The sequence below is a fragment of the Leuciscus leuciscus genome (genome assembly GCF_965113295.1).
Source record: "Leuciscus leuciscus genome assembly, chromosome: 11".
NCBI classification, from domain to species: domain Eukaryota; kingdom Metazoa; phylum Chordata; class Actinopteri; order Cypriniformes; family Leuciscidae; genus Leuciscus; species Leuciscus leuciscus.
The window spans coordinates 20,361,474-20,379,313 of NC_138735.1; the positions used below are offsets into that span (position 1 = coordinate 20,361,474).

A 17,840-nucleotide genomic window follows, 5' to 3' on the forward strand; every position below is an offset into this window, starting at 1 on the left:
CCCTTCTGTGACCCACCAGTTGAGAACCACTGCTTTAAACATTTCCAGATAAAGATATCAAAGCAACCCTGACCATAGACGTTCATGAGAGTTCCTATGTACTCTGAACTAGGGCCAAAGAATCAGGATTGACACACTTTTCATCATGCATCACATCTCCCGCTCTGAATGATCACTCTCTTCCTCTCACACTTTCCTCTATACTTATTCTTCCAATCCCAAACTCAGCCATTCAATCTTAAAGATCGATACAAGACCCATGAGATGTGGCTTAAAAGTTTATTCAGCGACAGATGAAAGCTTCAGTTACTCACTAATGGCCAGACCGGCAGACACTTTGTACCTGATAAGCATCACAGAACCATGGAATCAGCAACACACTGGTAAATTATGTGCAGTACATAGACTGGACACACAGGCCCTGGTTAAGATTATCAACAAGTACTCGATTCACAAGTTTCCCAACATGTGCTGATAAAACTGGGAAGCTAAGAGCTGCACTGACTTTTGCCCTCAGATAAAGACCAAGAAAGAAACAATATTGTTCCGTTTTCGTGCGACTAAATCACACCCAAACACTGTCAACAATTGATGAAGAAATGAATGGCACAACATTTCAGCCCAAAACATGATTGATTTCCAAATATAAAAAAAGATATCCTTACAAAAACGTAAGCATATTTTAATTTCTTTCTGCATCTGCGAGACAATTTAATTTACTTCTATACACACATACATACATATATATATATATATATATATATATATATATCACTGAGTTTGACCCTAGGCCCAACGTGGGGTGAGTGTGGAGATTTGGCCATCCGCCAGGTTTTCACCACTAAAAAGCAGCATGCTTTTAAATTATGAATAGCCCTGGGTTGCATTATTCATCCCAATGCCTTTGTAACCGTGCTCACTTTACCCAACGCATTCTCTTATACCTGCATGCATTCATTCAGCGGGCCTCTCTTATTCCATGCAATATCACTGCACATCTCTCCGTCTGTATTATACTACTCTGATTAGTCAGACTTTGGTCGAGCTGTTCAAATGGGTGTCAGATTCCTCTATTGTCTAGAATTTACTGCTACGGCAACACAATGGCAGTGGAATGGGTTCAAGAGGACAGTGAACCAGCAAATCTTTATAGTGGTACAGAGGTCATCCAGACAACCAAACAAAGAAAGAAAATATGACATGCTCAACCAGGCTCTTCATTTGCAAACTGCACACAGCTAGTCTCCCACTAATGGAAAAGTTATTTATTCAATCCCACGGCAAGTATTTAAACACATCAGTGCTGATACCTCTAATAAATGTAAAGTTTTTGTGATTTCTGAGGGTAAAGTAAAACTTCATAAATGTGATTTTTGACTGAATATTAACAAAGGCACCCTCATGTCATTCCTACAAAAAAATTGTCTTTCTTTCATGGAACACTAAACGTGAATAGCAAGCATTGCTGTCTCTGTTTGTCCTCGGTCATTATCAAATTATGGTGACAAATCTGTCCCTTGACTTTTCAATTATGAAAAAGATTTCATAGAGACTTTAAATATATAAAAGGCATAATGTTATGTTTATTAAATACTATGAAATTGCCTTTTTATTGATTTAAGTATATTAAGTGTCTGTATGGATCATTTTGTTAAAAGCTTAAAATACTTAAAGGTGCTCTAAGCAATGTCACGCGTTTTTTAGGCCAAAACATTTTTTGTCACATACAGCAAACATCTCCTGACTATCCGCTAGCTGCCTGTCCCCTGAACACACTGTGAAAAAACGCGATCTCTGTAGACACCCCAGGCTCCACAAACGGCAACGAAAACAAACTGGGCTAACCCGCACCACGAAACATAAACTGTTCCAGCCAATAACCGACAAGAAGGATTTGGGGTGGGGTTTGGGGTTTTGTTCTGTTCTCAATGTTAAAACTTAAAAACTTGTAAAACTCCAAGGTCAAAGTTCACAGTAAGAAGAGGTTGCTCAAATCAGTTTATTAAAATGTTATTGGTTTTACATGGTTTAATGTTTGTGTAAAATATTTTCATAGAAAAAAAAATGAAATATTGATTATATTTTTATGTAAATAATACATTTATTATAGTCTGATTAGAAGTATTTTCACACCATCTTAGAACATTTTTTAATTACATTTACTTAATGTGTGAAATAAAATGAATAAAATTCAGGCTGTCCTTATTAATAGCATAATGTCAATGTTAATAAATACTTACCATCAACTTTTATGGGAGAAAAATGAACTGAACTGAATTCAAAACCAGTATTTTTTGGAAAAATAAACAAAATGACCCTGCTGTGATGACTTGTGCTTTTCAGCGTTCTGCTCATGTGGAGATAAGCTACACTATCTGCTATAAGTTCTTTTTCCCTTTAAACCTAATGATGCATATTAAATGTCATGCTAATTAAATAATTAAAGCTTTCTAATAAACCACTGAGGATCGATTTTATGTGGATCTATCCTAAATGTGGCATCGGTGTCAGAAGTATCAATATTTCAGGACCGATCCGCCCATCCCTTGTTCCCACATGCTCACGTGTGGCCGCTCCACCAGAAGTCCAGAAACCCTTTACCTACAGAGCCCCTCCTAGACCTGTTGCGCCCTCGGCGTGGCATGTTGGTCCCGTAGCCAAGGTGACCCACAGGTCCTGGTGGCCCCCAAGGGGAACGGGGGATGTGCTCGTAGCCTGGGTCGCTATGCCGATGGAAAAGGGTGAATGAGGAACGAAAGCCTCTTACAGGCACAGTGACCAGGGAAGGTAATCCTCTTTCTGTCAGCTCTGCAACTTCACCTGTATCTAATCCTGACCGGGGTTTATCCCGGAGCGCAGGTGAGATTGTTCACTTACACCACCAGGCACGTCAGCCACCCGTAACCTCATGCACAAGCCATGCAAGCGTCACAATCTGACCCCTGGCTTACTAACTAGCATCAACACCAAAAGGACTGTTATTTCTGTAATGCATTGCATGCATTTTGGTGCATCCCTTGACGCATGTCTGTGTGGGGTCATTCATACAGTTTGGTGGATTTTATGTCCTCATGAAACAATACATATTTTACATAAAATGCTGATCAACTCTTCATACCACATGGTTTTCCATGCATAGAATGATTAGTACCTAAGAATAATTATATATTTAAAAAAAACTCAACTTCACTTTGAAATCGTTACATGTATATTTTTAAACTAGCAATTTTGAGCATTAGTGTACAAATTCTTTGACATAAAAAACATAATTGTTGTGATACATATATTTTAAAGGTGTAAAACCATTCCAGTACACCCTGTTATAGTGCTACTTGCCCGTTAAAATCTTAAGCACATATGCTAAATCACATGACTTACTAGAAGAGACATCATTTCCTTGGAGGGAAAGCAACTCCATCAACAAAGGCTGCACCCGAAATCGTATACCTTCCCTACTATAAAGAAGGCGAAAACAGTACGTGACAAAATAATGTTTGAATTCAAAATACTCATAAAACAGTATATGCAAAAAGTACCCAGATAACCTACTTCTTCTTTTGAGATTCTAAAGTGCGCGTGCGATGGACACTTAACTATCCCATGAGGCCACAGGAGAGGATTTGGACAGGAGCCGACATAAAGAATCATGGCTAGGGAAAAGTTTTGTACTCTCAGCTATAAGAGCATTAAATTCAATGCCTAATTTATTTACTGTAAATGTTTTTTTTTTGCAATATGTAATTATGTGTACAAACTTCTGTGGTATGTGCATGTTATGCGTGTTGAATGTTGCTCCTGGAACAGTCTATGAAAACAAATTTCCTCTATCGAGGACAATAAAGAATGAATCTGAATTGTCAATGGCAGAGAAGCGACATAGGTCACATGAGAATGACAACATGGCGAATGTAGTACGTCCAGATTACATTCATACTACACACATTCATACTATAGAACATACTTTTTAGCAGTCATGAAGTAATTACTTATTCAAAATAAGTACCTACTCAAGAGAGTATGTGATTTCGGACGCAGCCAAAGTATTAGCAAAGACTTTAGATATACAAAGACGGTGCTCTCATATTACTAAGCCCTGCCTTCTAAATAAAAGAACTGGTAAATTCTTTGCCTCACAGCAGCGGCCTTTAGAAGCTCCAGATGTGCTTATGAATGCTTAGTGCATTGGCTGGTCCAGCCTGAGAAAATGTGTTGTTTTTTTTGGTCATGATTTGAACATTTAGAAACCAAGTTTGTTGTCAGATTTCATTGGTGATTTCAAATATGAAATTTAATCGTAAGCTTGGTGAATAGCTTTTGAGAATTGTATGTTTCCCCATTCAAAGAGAGAGGAGCTGTACTTGCATTAATGAAATAGCTGCCCGAGAGGCGTTTCAAAGATGGCCGCCGAGTTAATAGACTTGCCTTAAATGGACTTTGGTTGAACGCACTTTATAATAGCGGCTGTGCTTATAGTGCTTAGGGAAGCCCAAGTCAAAAAAATGTCTCTACCTCATTTTTAGAATACTTATCTAAAAGCATAAAACATAACATGTCCACCACCCTGTAGTGTCAATTTATACTGGACATAAAAATGTTTATTTTTCAAATTGATTTGATGTGTCTATTAAAATTCTTCCTAAATGTTAATCTTCTGCTAGCATATCTTTCCTAGTGGGCTTCATTAGCTTAAATGTTCACAAATTTCCTAGAACACATGAAATATTTGGTCAGAATTATTAGGTTATAGCCTGGGCTTGAGCAGTGTGTTTTTCTCAGACAGATGTTTTCTCCTCTATGATTAAACTAATACAAAAATAATTGAATTATTAAAAAGTTTTCAACAAACCTGCTCAGTCCAAAATTCACCAAACTGTAGGAATGACCCTGTGCATGAAAGAGTGCAGAGAACGTTAGCTGTATCAGTCTATCCATGCAGTGTGGGCTGAAGGAAGGGGTGGTTTCATGCTCCTGTGAGGCTCCAAGCAGTAGCGAGAGGCAGCGGCCCGCTTGGGCAGGGCACTCACTTTTCTCAAACCTGTCTGCCAGATGGGAGCACATGTTGGATCCCACGGGCTGGTCCTGCCGGAGGGGGGAGTCCTGGCTAAGAGGGGTCAACACTAACTGTTCTGGAGGAGCCCAACAAGAGTTGCCATAAGAAAGAAACAACACAAGATATCAAGTCAGTAAGACCATAGAGCAAAACACTCTTAAAAATGAGCTTTTGGGGATCAGAAATGGTGTTCGATACAAGCATTAGAAAGCTTTTTTAATAGAAATAGCTTTTTGTAGCGTAAAGGGCCTCTCGGCATGTCAAAAAATGTCTTGTAATCTTGTTGGTTATACAAAAAGGCTGTTGGATAAAATATATTATCTTTACCATGCTGGCTTCCATTTGCCTCCTTTAAGATATATATTAATATATACCAATAATATTCATCATTAGACAACACAAAACAAGAAAATTCTCTCTCTCTCTAATGGTCACTCTTTCATTGTGTTTGGTTCTCATTTTAGGACTTGTAGTTTACATCCTGTTTCTTTTGTCCTTCCCGCCATCATTGGTTTCCATGGTTATTCATTAATTAGCTCACCTGTTTGTATTCAGATTGTTATCGTGTGTGTATTTATACTCTTCAGTTCCTTTTATTCATTGGTCTGGTGTTGACTGAGTGTTAATACTCACTGTTACGTTGCTTTATCGTGCCGGGATATCTGCTTTTTGTTTATTTTGATGAAAGTATTACCTTATTCATACTTTCATCGTCTCCTCATCTTCCTCTTTGGACTCTACACGTTACACTAACATGATAATCCACTCTGGTACATGAAATAAAAGGGAACAGCTTCGTTAAATATGTGCTGACTTCCCTTTTCAGTTCAAAATAGAAGTAAATGTACATTTTCTCTAATGTAATTCTCAATTTTTCTTGCTCTAACATGATAAACCACCGCATACACGAAATAAAAGGGCACAGCATCATTAAATATGTGCCGACTTCCCCTTTCAGTTCAATTTGTTGGACATAAAATTCAAGAAATAGACTAAAAATGTATGGCTACTGTGGTGCCTAATGCGACAAAGCATTATTCAAACTGGACTTATTTAATATGTGGGTGAGCAGACTTACTAAAGTTAATTAAATTAATTAAACAATTAGAAAATGTAAGGTTAAATGGTAAGTTGACTTAATATTTGTCATTTTTATGGACATATTTGCACAAAACTCTGCTGAATCTGTATGACGTAGATGTTACACACAAGCTATACTATAAAAATAAAGGAATGTTATACTAATGGAGAGCTAAATGTTTAGTGCTTAAAGCAATGAATGATATAAGCAAAAATTGTTTTAAGCTCTATCTAATCGTTTCATGTATTGCATTTGCAATCATATTTTAATGTAGTTCTATACCTTTAATTCTTTTAAAACAAGAAGAATCGTTTGACTAAGCATTCTTGTGTATAGAGTCTTGATCTGAATTCTAATTCGGACTTGTGATGCAGCCGGAATCATAATGACACCATGTTCGTTCATTGGCCAAGAGAAGAACTGCCCCCCTACACTCTCCATTCTGTCACTAAACTTACATATGATTTTTTTTTTACTTTATTTTTTAAAATTGTATGAATTACATTTTTAATTACTTGCATCATGAAGAAAGCTGTGTTTATTTCATATAAAGTTTTATAATTTGATGTAAATGGTGTAAATAAAAACGCTGTCATCGGCATTCTGTTTAATATGATATATTATATAAATATGTATTTAATGTTAAAATATATAAAGAAATCATCTTACTTTTCCGCTCTATAATTTAAGTATTTAATCAAAGTAACCGAGCAATCAGTGTCTCCTACCTCTGGAATGGACCATGAGCGACACGTTTACAGATGCTGCCCTCATGTGGCCTTTAAACTGATGCACAGAAACTCTGCAGTCACTAAAACAGGGTCTAAAACAGTATTTTCGTTTGTCAAATGACCAAAAAGTTTTTAAAAGAACTTCAGATGACGCAAACTCTGAATCAACATGCACCGATGCTACAATTTTCTATATGTCATAATCATTTGTTAACAAACAAGTATTCATTACTTCAATGAGCTCATTGTTTCTGCCTTAAATCATTACATTGTTTAAATTAGAACATTTTTAGCTAACTGTGATTTGTATATGTACATTTCTGAAATACAGTTACATCTGATAACAGATCACTCTAAATTGTACTGTGGACTCATGCAGTTTCTGTAAAGCTGCTTTGAAACCATGTGTATTGTGAAAAGCGCTATACAAATAAATGTGAATTGAACTGAAATGTGAACACTATGCACTTGATTGGACAAGCATGTTTTTTTGCTGATATAGTTTTCAATTGTCCCATTTCCCAACTCATACATAAACTGAGCATATGGAGAGCAAAGTCGACAGAAAACAGCTGTCAGTCATCTGTTGAGATGAGCAGAACTAAGTGGATTACTGACCTTTCTACTTACAATTACAGCAAACGGCTTTCTTGTATGAATGGCTTCTGAAAGATAATTCTTCAAGGCATATAAAACAGATTAAAGATTTCCAGAAAAAGCCCAAATGCAACTTTAAACTCAATCAAACTGATATGACAACCCAGAGTCACACGCACGTTTCACAGAATAGAAAATTAGGGTTACCAAGTACGTCCCCGGCCCTGCATGTTAATTCTGGAACGTGCTGGGTTAGAGCAGGGCAGGCCGAACAAACGCTCTGAACAAACGTTCAGTGTATTCCACAATGCATATGTGTCAGTCAGTCAAAAAGATGGCGTCATCACCCCACAAAGCTCTGCCGAATAAACACATGCAGGAAAAGAAACAAGCTGCCAAAACACTCTGCAATCTCTCAAGTCTGCCACCAACATTCAAATCTCAAGAGCAATGTACTTGCGATGTACTCTTGGCCACTGTTCGGTGCAGTAAATTGACGTCTGGACTGGAGAATGATATACACAAGCTTTTACTTAGATTTTTAATAATACTAATTGTCTCAATGGCTCATTTTCATTCAGAACAGACTGCAATGTTGCAGTCTTTTGATTTTAACCTTGCACTGCACGTATTTAGAAAGCAATGCTTTCTTGCATAAAATCTTCTTGCAAAAATAAAAAACAAATTTTTACTAATAACAATGATAACAATGCAATCTTTTTATTTCAACTCTATTTTGCAAGCATTTTTAAAGCAATGCATTCTTGCATCAAAAGGACCTCATTGCTAAAATCAAAAACATTACTTACAAATAATAATCAGGATTTTTTTTTTAAGTATAGCCTATTGCTTGGAAAAAGGTCTACATCATTATATTATAACTTCTTTGTAATTGTGCATTTTTTTATACTATTCAAGACTTTTAAGAGTTTAAACTCAATATTAATTATATAAATTCAAAGGGATCTTAGTGATTTTGTTGGTTGTTTTTTATTTTATTTTTAGTGGGTTTTTTTTTTTTACAGTGCATAATTAAAAGAAATGTTAAAAATGCTTTTATTTATTTGCAGATTTGTAATGAAATTGAGTGACTAAAAATTGCTAGTGTCAGACTACTTCAAATAATAGATATAATATTTAAAGATAAACCTATAACTATAACTATACAGTCTGTACCTGCTATATGACAATATCTAATATAAATGATATTTTACTTAAATATAAAGTAATTCATAAAAAGGTAAATAGGCCTACTTTACTCGGGCACACATGACCTCAACAGGTGAGGTAGACCTGTCTATGAGCTTACAAAGTTAGATCGCTTTAAACAGTCACGTGAGGAGTTAAATAACCACTAATATGGGAGTTTCTCTCTCAAAGGTCTATGCAGATCTAGATTAGATTAATTGTAACCTCTTAAGTTTATCTCTGAAGAACAGTTGACCCTACTCATCTCCTCCGCCAACTGGAAGGAAACAGAACCTGGTAACCCATCTGTTTACACAGCGAAAATGACAGGTCACCTGCAAGAGAGCGTCACCAACCGGGACAGGTGGAAGATAACTGATGCTGGACGATCACAACATGACCTTCCTTTTCTAATATATAATTAATAGTGTATATAAAGTCTACAATAACGAATAATTTACACATAAAGTAATATCTGAATATCCAATGGTAGGCTACAACAACATAGCAGCGAAGAAAACACACGCGTAAACAGTTCCGATATACGTCGCCCATGTCGGCAGATTATGCTTACCTCCCTCGCTGTGGATCTTCTTCGACCGTCTGTTGAAATACATTCTGCACGCATGTGTGGAGCTTCCAGCAGCGGGAGCGAAATGATGGCATTCGCATACTCACGCCTCAGCGGGTGTGTGCGGGACCGAGGCGCAGGGATGCGGTGTTTGATGGAAGTAACATAGTTCCTGATGATGGGTCACCCTCAGCCGCGCGCACTGTGCCGGGCACGCGCTCCTGCCATCCTGCTGATCTGTCCCAAATGCACAGGCGAATCCGCGCGTGCTCCGTCACCAGATCCCGCCTGGACACTGGGCCCTTATATGGTCTGGTCTAACAGTCTAATTCAACTACAAATATATGTAAATTATCGTTTATATTAATATTCTACTTTAGAGTACTTTATTTGGTTTAATTTACCTTGATTTAATAATTAGCCATTTTTACCTTTGGCACAGCATTGCTTAAAGGTGGCCTTATGGATTCATATTTAATTGTGTATGTTTTGATACATATTTCTGCCTTAAAATCTATTTATATACACTACTATTCAAAAGTCTCATGCTCACCAAGGCTGCTTTTATTTGATGAAAAAAAGCAAAAAACAAAACTTGTATTTTTCTATTTTAAATAAAACTCAAAATGTAATTTATACCAAATAAAATACTCTAAAGTTGAATATTAATATAAATGTAAACATTTTATTTTAACATGACAATTTAAATATATTAGTAATTGAACGAGACTGTTGCAGACCAGTTGCTGATTAATATTTTGGCTGATTAATACATCAGGATATTTTTATTTTTTTGATGAGCATAAAGTTCAAAAGAACAGCATTCATTTGAAATAGAAATCTTTTGTAAAATTATGAAAGTCTTTGCTGTCACTTTTGATCAATTGAACGCATCTTTACTGAAAAAAAAATATTACTTAAAAAAAAAAACTTTTGAGTGGAACTATACTGTATAAAACAAAGCATGTCTATCATTCCATTGTTAGGGAGCAGAGAAGAAAAAAATCAATGTGTTTTATTTTATTACATAGTAACAGAATACATATTCTTCTGTTTCAGCATCACATTATAACATAATACATAGTCATAGCGCAATGATGTCCATTTTTCATCATTAAATATCTAAACTTCATGGCCAAAGATCCCCCACTCGCAGCCACACATCAGCTCAAAAACCATTCTGTTCCATTCAGCAATATACACACACATTTGCTACACACATACTTACAATTCACTCTTCTTATATAACACACATCCTCACAACATACAGACAAAATAAAGGGATATTTTAGTATACAAGAAAACAATAACATCGAGGACAGGTGTCGAATAACAGATTCTGTCATTGTTTTAATCGAGATCCTGAAACATAAGCAGACATCTATTGTACATTGAGGAAAAGTGTACCTTGGAAAGATGCAAGATACCACTACATTCATGATCTTTCATTCAGAAGTCCTACTTCACGCTCTGCCTCACATGGGGAACGAGCAACACTGCATGAAGGGTACAAAATGGTGACTCAGAGCAAACAGGGCTGTCAGACAAGGCCATAAGTGAAACCATTGTATGCTTAAATACTGAGGGAAGGTAAACAGGGCACAACGTGTCTGCGATACAGAGCATGTGATGATAAGAACTTTAGAAATAGCTAAACGTGAGGGTAAAAGTAGGAAAACAACAAAAACACAGGTATGTTATACTATAATATTGAACCATCATTCAATATCTTTCATTGCCTCCTTGTACCATTGAATCACCCTGGAAGAGTTCTGGCCTATGACAGGCTCGAATGTACTGCCTTATAGTGCGGCGGCTGACAAGTGCTTTCAAGTGATAATCAATTTCAGCTTTTCATTTAAATATTGTGAACTATGTGCATGGCGTTGACAGGGTTTATACTCAGGTACAAATCAAGCATGCACTTACTAGCTCATACAAAATCATATAATCTGATCGGCACTCCAAAACTGTTGTTCAAATGCAAATGGCTTGTTCTCATTAGACATGTAATGACACTCAAAGCTTACTCAGTCCATTGGAAAAATAATGACCACGCTTAAAAAATTGTGTTCTGTAGTGTTTATGGAGATGATCATTGCCATTTCCCGTAATATAAAGATGCAGATGCAGCTATTGGAATTTCAGTGACAAATTCATCTATGACCAGATGCATCATTCATATGCCATAACTATTCTTCTCGACCCCATCAAAAAAATAAAATAAATCACACTTAAAACCTGCTTTGATTGAAAACGCATTTAAAAGTACACTGCCCAACATTAGGGAGCATTCACATGAAGGACTCATAGAGCTTCAAAACCGGTGGATTTCTCAGCAAGCGCTTAAAAGTAAAGGTTCCTTTTGAAAATGCAAATGAAACAGCATATGGTTCTTTCTACAATATGTCTTACTGTTAAAACCGAAACACAGACATTCATATATTTACATGTCCTTAAAGAGTTTTAAGAGGTTTATCCATTTTTTGAAGCCGCCAAACTTAAAATTTGTGAGACAGAATTATAGTGCAGTCACATGTAGCGAAATTTCATGGGCAAAAAAATGTCCATTGTAAATAGTGTAGAGATGTATGAAGCACCACTCACACAGAAGTCACTTTCAAACCAAGCAGCTTTCTGTTGGTCAACGTAGTAAATGCGTGACCAAGTTGAATCGGTTGAGACATTCGATAAGCAATCTTTTAGTTTCACCCTCACGAAATTGGATTTCGCCCATGAAAATTTGCTGAACATTGGTAAACGTGAATGCACCTGTAGCTGAAGCTAATATTCCTAACTCTGTTTGAGTTAGTCACGCCATCTGTTAATATGTCCACAAAGCAAATGGAGAATGGAAGAAGAGGAAGAAATGAAAACAAAAGGAGTCTAAAAAAATAAAGCTTTGTTAAATCTCTGCATTATAGTCTTTTTCTGCTTTTGGTTCTACCTTTAGCTTGAATAAAATGGATCTCAGAGAATGAAAACATTGAAGCACTATGTACAGGTTCCACCGAAGGTGGAAGAAGTGTCACTCGTTCAGTCCATTGATTGATAGCTACAGCCTAACATCATTCCTGATGGCTGGACAGAATAGGCTGCCTGCAGATGGGACAGGTGTTGTTTTCGGATAGCCAGCGATCGATGCAGTGGATGTGGAACTCGTGGGCACAGGGCAAGCGGCGCAGCTTGTTGCCCTGAGCGTACTCGTTGATGCAGACGCTGCAAGCGCGACCCTGCTCGCCCTCCATGTTGACCTGACCGTAAGTGCGTGTGACCAAATTGTCGATCTGTTCTTTGGTGAGACCCCGTGGGTGCTCCTCGTCTTCGTCTTCATTGAGAAGGAAAAAGTGCGCCAGCCTTAGGATGGGCAATGTGCCGTTTTCCACCAGGTTGTTAGTGTCCCTGCTGCTAGGTCGTCCCTCCGGCCCAGTCCTGCTCACCCGCACTTGTCCTTCCTCCTCACCCTCCACTAAACCTTCCTGTGCCGATTCCACTCCGCCGTGGGCCGCACCGCCCTCTGCGCTACCGACGCGGTAAGCCTGGGCTCCGGCAGCAGGAGCGGAGTCCTGGTTGGGTGCAGCAGTTTCTGAGTCCGCTTCCGTCTCCATGAGGGAGCTAAGCTCACCGAAGCCGGTCATGATCTGACGCAGGATAGACCGCAGCGCCATGGAGCTGGGCTCGCCGAGGCCCGTTTCGGAAATGCGGCGCAGCGGGATGCGTATAGTGCTAACATAAGTGCGGATTCCTGCACGCTCCGAGCGCGAGATGGTACGGCGGAAGCCGCCGCTGTCGCTCTCGAAGGTGACCGTGTTCTCAGCGGCCCGAGCACGAGAGCGAGTGCGGCTGGCGATGCTGTCTCTGTCCCGGTTCTCACCTGGCCTGATGCGCCGAACCTGGAGGTCCAGCATGATTGTGGGGTGGCGACGCACACCTCCAGCGCCTGACACAGGAGTCTCCCCCTCTTCCTCACCTGCCTCCGGAGGATCCGTAGGAGCAGCTGGCTCTGTGGCGGCCTCGCCCATCTCCATAGCAACAGCCGTACTTCCAGTGGACTCCACTGGGGCAGCGGTGCTACTATGGGTAGGGCTAACGCTGGAGGCTGGGTTTCTGTCCAGGGGGGACCGGCTACGTCTCGAAGAGCGAGACAAAGCCCCACCTGCTCCCGCCGCCCGGCGCATGCGGCCACGTGAACGAGTCCTGCTGTTTCGTGTCTCACGGGCAGCTGGCGCCACCTGGGGGCCGGTCTGAGGCAGAGCGGTGGGGCAGTCCGGGCCTTCATTTCCATTCTGCCCCTCCACTGTGTTAACCGAGGAGGTTGTGACCTGTATTTGCCCCCTTACGGCACTACCATCCTGCTCTTGTGACTGAAAAGCGAGTGGGGCCTGTGGAGGAGGAGAGCTTGGCAAAGAAGGCAAGTTCCTCCTCAAAACTGTGGGAGGAGCCTGTGAGGTCAGAGGCGGCGTTACAGGCGGAGTCGTGCTACTGCGAGTGCGGCGCACCGCGGCCCTCCTTCCCAGGGTGGGCCTGGCCGTAGAGTACGGCGTGGGGTGTTGAAGTGAGTAAGGTGCAGACCTTGAGGGGTTGTAAGGGGTCGTGGGTGTCGAGGCAGATGACACTGGGGGAGGAGGGGGAGGAGGAGGAGGAGGGGGAGGAGGCGGTGGCATTGGGAGTTCAGTCGGGTCAGGGGTGTCGCTGTGTTCTCCAGGCTCGGGTTGCTCGTGGTTGATGTTGATCTCAAGACTGAAGCGGAACTCGCCGCTGTTGGGGTTGGTGCGACTGACGGCGCGCCAAGTTTGGTTTCCACTCTGTCCGCTACGTGTGGCATTTCCTGTCCGCCGAAATGTGTTCAACCACTCTAGCAGAGAGTCTCCATTAGACGTCTCAGCACCTGGCTCGACTGGACCTGGAAAAGAAAGATTATATTATAAAAGTCATATAAATATTGATGAATACAAGGGTAATTAATAAAACATTTCACATTCATGTTTTTACTTGCAAAATTTAATTTGATTCCTTGATATTTTTTTTTTCAAATCTACATTTTAATTCTGATTAATTCTGATTATTAAAAAGCATTCAGAGGACAAAACATTACAAATAAGTGTTGCAAAATTTTTACAGCCAAGAAAAAAATAAATAAAAATTAGTTATTTTTTTTAATAAATTGATACGTTTGTTCGGCAAGGATGCATGAAATTGTTTAAAAGTGGCAGTAAAGACATTTCTAATGTTACAGATATTTTTTACTTGAAATAAATATTGTTCTTTTGAACTTTCTATTCAGCAAAGAATCCTGAAAAAAAAAATCAGTTTCCATTCAAATATTAAGCAGTAAAACTTAATAATAATAAATGTTTCTTGAGCATCAAATCAGCATGTTAGAATGATTTCTGAATGATCACGTGACACTGAAGAATGAAGTAATGGCAGATTCAGCATTGCCATCAGGAATAAAATACATTGTTAAATAGAAAACAGTTCTTGTAAATTGTAATAATATTTTACAGTATAACTGTTTAAACTGTATTTTTGATCAAAACAAATGCAGCCTTGGTGAGCAAAAAAAAGAAAAGAAAAAAAAAATTACCGACCACAAACTTTTAACGGTAATGTATATTTACACAAGAATCACAATCGTGGACTGACAACGACAGTTTATGTTAACTCTGTCTGACATTACATTTCTGCCAGCTTCATTCTATTTCTATTGGTGGGTTAGATCAGATGTTTTAGTATGGCTGCATAATGCTATATATCTTCACAACCCAAAGATTTGTGCCCCTACACTGTAGCTAAAAATGCAGATGCATCTTGAATGGTTTTGTAATTGCATTGTGACTGCCTGTGAGGCATTTCTTTTATACAAAACAAGCTGATTATTCAAATTTAAAATGATTAGTGCAGCTTTGCAACAGAATTGGAAAGCATTCCTCCACGTCCTCACCGCTACTGCCCTCAGCCTCACTGCTCTGTGGGCGGGGTTCAGGGCGTGGCTGAGATGACACTCGCTCCTTCGCACCATCCAGACGCTGCCTCAGCTCTTCTGCTGTGACTTCACCTGTAATCAAAGACACACCTTATGTAAGTTCCATATCTATTGTTCATTTCCTCATGCTTTGAATTTTATTTTTCAGTGTAAGGGTAAGAAACTTTAATAAGAAGTCTAAATATAACAATGCAACAAAGACAATTTACTGAATATAAGACATGTTTATTGAACTACGTGCCATAAACAAGGTGTGCATCTTTCATACGGCTGGATTTGGTGTGTTCTTACCAGGTGTTCCCAGAAGATTGTTGTCTCTCATTAGTCTGTACTCCTCCTCACTCAGTTCATTAATGAAGTGATAGTATGCCTCCTCCCGCCGAAGCCGCTCCGCTTGACGATGACGTTCGTCTCGGCCGCCGGGAGGGTCCATCACCACAGAAACCGCTGCTCACAGATATGGCAAAGACAAAAAAAAGGAATCACAATTACTCTTAAATAGATACTTAAGCTACCTGGTTATGGCTTTATCTCTGTTTAGTTCCACGGTGTAGTTTACATTTGCAATTTTCTTTTAAATGTCAACCTAATATAAAGTAGATTATGTTTAACCTGTTCATGGACTTTATTATTAACATTAACGCCTATGTTTATAAGGGAACGTGTAAAATCTTTGGTCCTTTAACTGATCACCATTTATTTTAAGTGTTTCCATTTTAATCACATTTGATTAATTAAATTTTTAAGAGTACAATGCCATGCAGTGTCTCAATATAAATCCATTAAAGATCCATGCATAATAATTCCAAACAAATAAGCAAATGAGCAATATGCTGATTTCAATAGAGAATAGTATTATGAATATAGATAGACATAATCACTTAAAAGTGTCTCATGTCAACTACTCTTCTTCAATAAAAACACAAAGACAGCCATATAAATGCATCATTATAGACCCTGCTAATTATCAGTTTACCCTAATGATATCATGGTCAATAATAATGTAGAAGCTAGCTCCATATACAAATCCATGATACTGAAAAAGCAAGAAAATGTACTTTCAAAATATCGCTAGATTTATGTAAAGAGAACCTGAGACATAAACTTCTCTGTCTAAAACAGCCACCATTTAAGAGACAGCACGACAAAATGAACGCCTCAGAAATGCAATCCGTAAATCCTTCATGTGGAAGCAAAACAGCTTTGACACATGTTGAAAACACACCGAGGGCGACGTGACGTTGACAATAGTGTCAAATCAATTCATATAAATAACACCCCAGTCATTTCATACAATCTTGCTGCTCTGTAATAATACAGTAGGCCACAGACAACACCGCAGAACAAGCCAAGCACCAAAACTGACGCTGTCAGCCTCACAACCAATCAGCGTCCGAGAAGCGATGACTGACAGCCAGACTGCCCACTCAGCATCGCTTAGAGGAGGGACATGACAAAGAAAAAGTCGGGCTCCATGTCAGCTAGCAACCTATCCCAGAGACAATAAAAAGCCTAGGCTAGCACTCTACACAGGGTGAAATTCATATCTGAAATTTGTCATTAAACTGTCACCATCGTCTGTCATCGGGCAAACGCAAGTCATGCGGCAGAGCGAGCTGTCATTTTAAATGCGCAACACCTTTGATGGTGTCGACAGATTGCTGACAGGCTAACTGTGGGCCAATGAAGGTTTAGATCATTATTTTGACAACATAAGGAAAAATGTCAATGACGCAAGAATGTAACAAAATATGTCATATAGTAACACTGTCCAGAATGAGAACAAAATAAAAAAACGAAGCTAGTAATAGATGTGTAAGTACCTGAAACAGCAGCTGTAATATGGACGAGTTCTCTTTCCTCTCCGCTCTGATTACAATGTAGCCAAGATGGGACCAGCGGAGCTACACAAACAACTGCCCGGACAACTACCATGTGCGCAAAGCCAGTTCCCACAGTAATACAGCCATAACACTATAATAATAACTATATTAATAACATTTGTTTAGCACATTTTTTGTTGTTGAAATTTTTTCTTCAATCCTTAAAGTAGCTGAAAAAAAGGAATGTCCCAAAAATATTCTCTAAAATAATAATACAATTATAATCAATGCAATATACAGTATATAGATTAACCCCCTGTAAAATTTGCATTATACATATATAATACACACATATATATGTGTGTATATAATACATATATATGTGTGTATATATAATTATATTTATATATATTATATATGTGTGTGTATACTGTATATACACACATACAGTGTATATACACACACACACACACACACACACACACACACACACACACACACACATATATATATATATATATATATACAAACATATTATGTAAACAATATAACATATATTTGATTTTAAAAAATCACAATAACAGTGGGAGAATGGTTTACATTTTTGACATATTTATCTATCTGAACAACAACGAATATACCATACAAAATAACTTAATCGTGTAGTGTTTTGTATGAATGTAAATGCAAAATGTCATTCAATATTGTTGTTAATAAATATAATATTGATAGTTAAAATAATATTTGTGTTATTTTGTTTTATTATACTCTATTATAATGCTCTATCTAATTTTTATTATTTGTATAATTTAA

The 17,840-nt window shown here is 38.4% G+C and overlaps 2 protein-coding genes across 5 annotated transcripts in view; both read right to left on the reverse strand.

Moving 5' to 3' along the window:
* Positions 1-9,481, reverse strand: part of atp8a2 (ATPase phospholipid transporting 8A2) — a 59,262-nt gene extending 49,781 nt beyond the window's left edge. For 2 of the 4 annotated variants that reach the window (XM_082184204.1, XM_082184203.1), the window contains exons 1-2: positions 9,222-9,481; positions 5,025-5,126 (exon numbers count right to left, since the gene is read on the reverse strand). In XM_082184204.1, the coding sequence (XP_082040330.1) occupies positions 5,025-5,126; positions 9,222-9,264 (145 nt within the window). In that variant the 5' untranslated portion in view covers positions 9,265-9,481. The remainder of the gene's footprint in view (positions 1-5,024; positions 5,127-9,221) is intronic. The other 2 variants (XM_082184206.1, XM_082184205.1) reach the window with 1 other exon arrangement.
* Positions 9,482-10,223: 742 nt separating this feature from the next.
* rnf6 (ring finger protein (C3H2C3 type) 6) lies at positions 10,224-17,136 on the reverse strand. The gene is made up of 4 exons (XM_082184219.1): positions 17,028-17,136; positions 15,496-15,651; positions 15,163-15,276; positions 10,224-14,121 (listed from the first exon to the last, which is right to left on the reverse strand). The coding sequence occupies exons 2-4, from the start codon at positions 15,635-15,637 to the stop codon at positions 12,287-12,289; spliced, it is 2,091 nt and encodes a 696-aa protein (XP_082040345.1). The 5' UTR covers positions 15,638-15,651; positions 17,028-17,136; the 3' UTR covers positions 10,224-12,286.
* Positions 17,137-17,840: the final 704 nt, after the last annotated feature.